Source organism: Camelus bactrianus, chromosome 6 (assembly GCF_048773025.1).
Source record: "Camelus bactrianus isolate YW-2024 breed Bactrian camel chromosome 6, ASM4877302v1, whole genome shotgun sequence".
Lineage (NCBI taxonomy): Eukaryota > Metazoa > Chordata > Mammalia > Artiodactyla > Camelidae > Camelus > Camelus bactrianus.
The window spans coordinates 39,466,805-39,474,848 of record NC_133544.1 but is presented as its reverse complement, the minus strand read 5'-3'; the positions used below and the strand labels follow the sequence as shown (position 1 = coordinate 39,474,848).

The following is an 8,044-nucleotide window of genomic DNA, read 5'->3' as shown; positions in this document are numbered from 1 at the left end:
CTTGTGCACATCTACCGCCACTGCCCCTTTTGTGTATGAGGCTTGCACTCCACTCCACTCTGGGCTCAAGGAGGGCAGCTCGGTCATGCCATCCCTTCAGTACCTTCTTCACAGTGCACGCTCCATACGATGTTTGTATTCCTCTCTAGTGATCATCTTGACGTGAGTGGTGCTGGCAGGTTCTGATTGCTCTGGGCTCTGCTGTAAATTTTCCATCTAGTGTGAGAAATGTGAAGAGGGGATGAAGGGACCTGAGATGATCTTTTCCTCTGGCCACAGCTGGTCCCATGGGAGCTTTCTTGGTTAGGGTCGCTCCCACAGCAGCCCAGTTTTGCTGGGTAACTGTCAGTTGTGCGTTTGATGTCATCTGGGCTGTCTATGCCGGTGGCTTCCCTGGCAGCAGGCTGTTCTGGGCTTTCTCACTGCAGAAAGGCTGCAGGGGCTGTGAGCTGATGGCTACACATGATCTAGGAGGTCTCTTCCTGCACTCTGGCCACCACCCTTGTAACCTGCACTTGTCAAGGCCTCCCTGCCAACCTTTACAGACCCCTGGGGCACTGTTTTTCTTATGTGGGTCTTCCAGGGTGTTTTCCATGGCTAATAGCCCTCATTCTTTCTTTACTCAGCAGACTGGCTATTCCTCCTCTCTTGCATCCCACATCTGGCCTCAAAAAAAAAAAAAAAGAATAAAGCCAGTCTGCGCCGAAGCCCCGCCAGACACCGCACACTGCGTCAGTAGCGAGAGCTGATGTTATCTGTCAGGTACGTGCTGCATTTACATAAAGTGTTCACTGCTGTGAACAGCATCTAGCACTTGGGGAATCTAACAGTTTCTCTCCTGGCTTTTCCTTTGGGTTCAAACAAGCTAGTGTTGCAATCTCCATGACTTGGTGAAAGTACCTTTGTGGGAAATGTGCAGTCCCTTCTATCGACACGCACTTCAGTTTGTGGCCATAGCTGGTGTTTGCATAACCTCATGGGAAGAGCAAACATCATTGTGGTTATGAAACCTTGGGGGACTTCCAGTGTATTTACACCTAATTGATTTAAGCCAAACCACAGTTAAGACAGCAGCCCTATTCTAGGTGGTTTGTTTGACTGTGTTATTTTGGAGGAGCAGAGCCACTGGAGTTGGTAGTTGGGAAGGGAGTGGGAGCAGAGAGATGGCTCTTGCACTGCAGCAACCCTGGTGAGAGGTGGTGTTCCTGTTTAAAAAGTAAAATGAAACTCTTCCCCTCAAAGCCCCCCCCCCCAATCCTCTCTATAGTTATCAGAGAACAGGCCTCAGAACAATTAGTTTTGGGACCCTTTGTCTCAAATTCTTGGATTTAAGATTCTTTTTGAGCTATAAAAAATTTAAAATTAGAAAACTCTACTAAATGTTTTGCTTTTCTCTTTGGAATGATACAGCACAACAGGAATTAGTTTCTAAAGTTAGCATTTAGGGGGAAAATGGCCTACAGTTGCAATGACTCTTGATGTCCTACATGTCCATCACCCATCCACTAGAGAATGATACACGTGGTGTCGAGTGGTGGGAAATGCTAAGTCCTGTAAGAGGACGTGCTCTTGCTGAGTGATGAGCACTGTGCAGAAACTAAGACTTGGGGAACAACAGATCCCAGCTCCCAGCTGATTGGGGCAGACTCATTGTGCTATTTAAATTATTTCCCTTTCTGTCCACTCCCTACCCCCAAAAATCAGAGACTAAGACGGTTGCTTTACAAACTGGTATTTTCAGATGTCTATTAAGTAATCTGAAAAGGTCAATGCACCTTTTCAAAAACCGGACTCAAATTCAATTAGCTGCTGGTCAGTAAAATGTAGAGCAAGGTTGTATCTAACTGTGTTAGTCCCCTATCCATCATGAGGGGAAATGGCCCATTGGTATAACTGAGTGTTTGCAGTCCAGTGGAGCCAGGCCTGGCCTGCCCAGCTTCCCTATTCTGGGACTGAACTGTTGGCCTCCTGTGTGGGCAGCCAAGCACGATTCAGTGTGCATGACCTGCCATGAACAATCCTCCTTCCACCCCAGCCCTGATGGACTCTTCTTTCTAAGCAGAGATGGTGTCCTGGCTGCCCTGGCATCCAACCTGGGACCCCTCTCGCATGACCTTTTCCATTTCCAAGGCCAGTAGTCTTGGTTTCAGGCCCTTCAACTTGCTTCCAGTGTGTGCTCTGCAGAGGCTCTTTATTACACACCTACTCAGCAGGAAACTGCTGACACACTCCAAAAGAGCAAATTCAAGGAGGGTTTATTTAAAGGGTGTAGATACAGAGGCAAGCCCTCCCCAGTATGTTTGTGGCCCAGGGCAAGAATACAACTAGAACCCTCCTGCAGCCCCTTCCCCCCAACTTTATACTTTACTTATTGATTACATGTGAAATATTATTTTGGGGTATCGAGTTAAAATATAAAAATATACTTTACCCATTTTCTTTTACCTCTTTAATGAGACTACCGGAAAGTTTACAATGACATGGGTGGGTTAAATAACTACATTGAACAGCACTGCTATAGATCAATGCTTTAAAAATGTTAATATACATATGAATTATTGGAATGATTATGACCCAGTGTGTCAAAGATGGCACCCAAGAGCCTGCATTTCTGACAAGCTCTCGGGTGATGCCAGTGCTGCAGGATCAGGGACCACACCATGAGTAGTCGCAAGGCTCCAGAGAAATTTAGGAGCTAATGGGTCTTGGGCATGGTGTACCAGAGACAACGCGGGAGCTTTCCAGCTCTTAGCACGCTTTTCCTCAAAGACTATCAAAATGGTAGCTGAACTCGCAACTTAAACCAGTATCAATGCCCTTCAACCAGAAAATAAGGGGTATTTCCCCCTGTGGGTGGGTGTTAGATGTGGTTCTACTCTGAAGGCAACTATATTAAGTTGTTAACATGGAAGGTAATACCCCGTCTATGTTAATCAACCTTGGATTGGGCGGTGTGTCTCTCCCACCTACTACTTCCAAACCACGTGGCACTTTCTTTCTGAAATCAAGAGTCATGTACTTATACTCTAGAAATGTTTTCCTGATAATGTTTTAAATTTAGGGAATAAGTTGCTGGGAAAGGTAGGAGAGCCTTTTCCTCAAAATCCAGGTGTCTTCTGAAGTCACACAGTAAATGCTAAAAAGCCACACCCAAAGGGGGAGATAATGAACAATCTGATATGGACCTGGAGGTACCAGTGCCCTCATGACTGAGCTGCTTCCACTCCTCTGGCTGCTGCCCATCTTTCCACACTTACCCAATGCTGTCAGATACCTTCCTGCCTGTTTCTCACTTTTTAAAGGGACCAAACTGTCCATCAGATTTTCTCCCCACCACAGACTACCCCACCCCTCACTCTCTCCTATAAAAAGCACAACAAAAAAGTCACTGATGTGGCCCTTGCTGTTTTACCATCCCTTTTCTTCTAGACAAAATGGTCCCACTGGTGGTTTCTGGTTTAAAAAAAAAATTCCACTTCATCTATGTAACTCTAGGCAGATGGTAAACCCTTTTCCAGGATATTTTTTCACCATCTCCTTGGAATGGGGTGTTGATAGCTTTCTCTCATTTAATGTTTCATGTCTGAAGTTCAGATGACTTACCCAAAAGTCAAATTTCCTGGTCCATTTTGTTGAAGCAATTTTCAAGTGACCTCCCAACCACTAAGCACAAACTGATCATTAGTTCTTCCATCTGCTTCAACCTGATTCCTGCATCAATCGTGAAGTAACTCTGAGCGCTGGGAACCTGTGTGCATACACTAGACAGGAGCATGTTTTTAACTGTTACCCAGGGAGACTGAAGGACTCAACGAGAGGCACACGCCCTGTTTGGAAACCCTTCAGTTCCCTGGCCTGTTCTGCTGCTGCTGGCTGGTCTCCTCCTGCAGGTGAAGGAGCAGGACGACCACGGCAACAGCTTCTTGGCATTTCTCGGCGTTGTCTTGGAGGGCCCACAGTAATAACCACTCTTAGTACCCCCATCCACCTGCATGTGGCTCCTCCCCATCATCATCTAGCCTGAAAGGTACAGATTATCCACCTTTGGGGAGACAAAAAGAAAACAAAAAGGAAAAGGAAAAAAGGGAGGGATTCTCTAAAGCTGCTCTGTTCTCCTTTCAGTTTGACAGATCCCCTCTAACATTTCCCTTTCTTGTCCTGAAGAAAGTCTAGGCAGATTCCATATGGTCAACCCAGAGGCCACACCCCTCTCTCAAAGGGCTGTTGCAAGACAACAGAAGTCACTGTTGGACACCAGCATCACATGATGGCTACAAAAGAAAAATGCATCTTTAGAGAAAGTAACTGGTAAGCAGCTGGTTTTTGGCTTACTTAAGATGGACCGTAAGTTTTAATACACCCATGATCTATAATTTTAAAAAGAGTGTTAACAGGCATTTTTTATTACCTGGCCAAAAAAAAAAAAATTGTCAAAAAAATTATTCTATAAGTTGTATAAAATACTCCATAGTTAGATCTTATTCTTGCTATCCTCAGTTTATCAGTAGAAATGAGTAATTGGAGCTTGAAAAAGACATACATATTTGCAAAGTACTGTTAAAAGATTTATTGCAATAATACAATAGAAGTTTAGAAAACATTTTTATAACTCAAACTGGTTTGGAAGTTGCAGAGCAATGGGGGCTCCCTGCAACATGGCCCAGCAGAGAGATTCTTGGACACTGTAGTTCTTTTAACAGCATGCCACCAAACGTTCTTCCCCAAATCATCACTACAAGAATCCTGAAATGAATCCTGTCCGCTACTCAATGCTGACACTGTTTTCTCCCTTAAGTTACAGATGTGCAAAACTTTTAATTAATTATCTTCTATTACAAAAAAAAAAAAAGTCTTTAACAGACTATTTTAAGCAGCCTATTTGGTGCCTATGAATTTTTTTTTAGTATTACCTTGTTTCAACAAATCATTTTATTATGGAAAACACAACCAAGTTCTATGGCTTTTTGTTTAAAAAAAAATACCAGCTTCAATTTATTAAAAAGCTGTTTACATATGGTTCTGGCACCTACATGAAAGATTTTAATGAGCAGCAAAGAGAATAGAAAAAACAGTGGTTGAAATGTATATTTAAGAATATTTACAGGGTGGATCCAGTGCAAAATAATGAAAACCAAACTATCTCAGCAGTGTAAGCCAGTATGTTGGTGTTCAAAACCACTGAAGGTTTGATTTAACCCTAAGTAAAGTGCCTCTAGTTGATATTAACAAAATATACCCTATCAGTCCCTACATTTCCCATGTCCTCGTGAGTTTTGTTGAATTACTCTAGTCTGTGATGTCTGGGTTTGCTCTTCAGCTTCATCTCACATTCATGGTTTCGTAAGAGGCTTGGGAAAAACCACGACTGTCGGGCATCTTTCAGCTTAAGTCATCCTCTACCCACAAGCCCCAAATCCCAGTCTTCCAACTCTTGAATCTAAGCTCTTCTTTCTGAGGGTTTGAAGTGCCTAAGTCCCTCTTATCTCCTGGGATTTTAAATTCATTTGGTATTTATTTGTTCAAGTCCACCACAGCCACTGTCTATGAACTACACTACAGACTTGGGCGGGACAATGAAACCCAGCAGTCATGAAGTGAGTACTTAAAGCTGATACCGGCTGTGTGAGAACCCACGAGGGGAAAAGCCTGCTTCCTCCAAAGTGAAAAATTCATAAAGTCAGGGAACTTGGGACTCCTGGATAGGAGTAGACACCCTTCTTCTGCAATTCTACCAAACACTAACTATCCAATAGCAAGAGCTATAGCACCTCGGATTTGGAGGCAAAGTATCAAGTCTAATTACAAGGAGAAAAGAAGCGAGGGCAGGGCAAACCTCCAAGTGATTCATCTGAGGTACTAACATGCTAATCACACTAACAAGATATGATAATAATGCCTGTTAGGAATTTTTCATAGGATTTCTTTTTGTAGTTGTTACATAGGACTTTCTCTGCAGTTATTAAAAATAAAAACTACTTACATATTTGTACATAATGCCTCTCTACAGTTTTCTTATAAGATTGTCACTAAGAGAATGAGAAGACACATCAGCTGAAAATGATCTCTTGGTGAGGGAAAATTCTTCCCATTGGAGATTTCCCAGGACAGAGGAGAGCAGTATCAGCCTCAGTGAATTGCTCTGCACATCTAAGCAAAGGTAGTGTCCACAGAGCAACAGAGACCTCTAGGAAACAAACAAGCAGGGCAGTTTTCCCTGGAAAAACCTGCCACCTACTAAAGGCTTCAGAAAGAAACTGGACACCAGAAGAATGACCAGAGGCCATTTAAGTGGCTTTTAACCAGTGCCCAGGCAGGCATTTAGCTTCCATAAGGGAACAACCTTAATGACTTATTTGCCACTAATGGAAAACAAGTTCAATTTCAAAATACACATAGTGTGGATGGTAGGAATTCAACAGTCTAGGTAAGAAAATTTAAAGAACATTGTTTTAAAATCTCTAGGACATTATTGCAGCCAGGATTTTTTCTGTTCACGGATGTGGGTCCTAAAGAAAAAAAGATCTTGGTTTCTTTGGTGTGTGGGGAGAAAGAAAACAGGAATGTCCGACGGGCCATGACAGCAGCACAAGTGAAATCATTTGTAAACTACGTTTCCCCCGCCAAGAAAAATCACACCTTCCAGACAAAACAAAAGCCCTTGACCTAAAAAACGAACGTGACCAAATCATAAAGAAATCAAGTGTTTCAAATTGCCTGTGGTTCTCTGTACAGAAAATAATGGCATAAAAACAAACTCATAACAGTTTTCTATCTTTCAAGTCCTAATGATCAAGAATCACTTCCTCGTGATTCAACCTCTAAAACAAAGTCTCGGCTTCACCGGGACCAACATGTCAGCCATGTCTGTGGGGCCCATGGCCTGTGATCAGAGGAGCCCAAGTGCATTTCTGCCTCAACACAACTGGCCACACTGGTCTGGAAAGGACCTGGGACCCCTCTGTCCTGTTAATTACCATCAGCACCCCGGTCACCACCGTTGGCCATTTGACAAAGGGAAATGCTTGTTTCCCTGCTTTAAAAAACCCAGAAGTATAACAACGTCTTTTTGTTCCAGGCACTATCTTAACTAAACACGTAACATTTCCTAGGGCGTAGTGGAGGAAGAACCTTCTCGATGCAGATCTGGTGTGTCTTGGTCCCTGCTTATTAACGGTGTCCAGTGTAAGCTTTAAACCAGGAGGTGACGGAGGCCGCGGCTGAGGAGATCATCCCGCCGGCACTGCTGCTTGCGATGGGTGGGGACGCCTGGGTGCTCTGGCTCTGGGAGACCTCCACGGGCTGGGAAGGGATGTCACAGAACCGGGGGCTTGGCAGGTTCTCCCAGTCTGTGCCCAGGTCAGTTTCCTCATCACTTACATGCTCGTCTCCACTCTCGTCTGATTCTCCAGCAACTCCTGGATCCACAAACTCCATGGACTCCTCTAGGTCTGCTCGTACTTCAAAGGGTCCTGACCTGCGTTCAGACAGTGAAGGCCCCTTTAGGACAAGCACCACTCTCAGGACACAAGACAAGATGCTATGGGATGGACACAAGAGACCCAGAGCGGTCACTGCACTCACTGCTGGTCTAGAATTGAGTTTTTCTTTACATAAACAATAACAGCATCCAAGTAATGAATAAAACCACCATACTTTTCCTCAATTCAACCCTATCTATTTGTGAACACGCTGGATGGAAAAAAACCATCCACTGAAACTGCATGCTGGTCCAACATATGATTTCCTGCTTCAAACAACTGCAGTATCTATTTATTCCAATGAGAGATTTCTGACAAAAACAGCCACCTGATGTATATACACTGGTATATTAGTGTAACATAAAACTGTACAGGTGTTCTCTGCCTTATGGAAACCCTCAATTATTAAACTCTTAAGACTCAAAGGGGCTAAATGATAGGGGTTGTAAGCATGTTAGCAAAGCTTCCTTGGACTGGTGTCAACAGCAGGCTCCTGCACACATTTTAAGGTACCATTACATAATCTTCTAAGGACACATTGCCACCGTGGAACCCTGGTCAGCAAA

At 43.8% G+C, this 8,044-nt stretch overlaps 1 protein-coding gene across 1 annotated transcript in view; it reads right to left on the bottom strand.

Annotated features, from left to right (window-relative positions):
• Positions 1–4,552: 4,552 nt before the first annotated feature.
• The window catches only part of ATG14 (autophagy related 14), a 34,439-nt gene continuing 30,947 nt past the window's right edge, over positions 4,553–8,044 (bottom strand). The window contains exon 10 of the mRNA XM_074365488.1: positions 4,553–7,474. Within this exon, the coding sequence (XP_074221589.1) occupies positions 7,168–7,474 (307 nt within the window). The 3' untranslated portion in view covers positions 4,553–7,167. The remainder of the gene's footprint in view (positions 7,475–8,044) is intronic.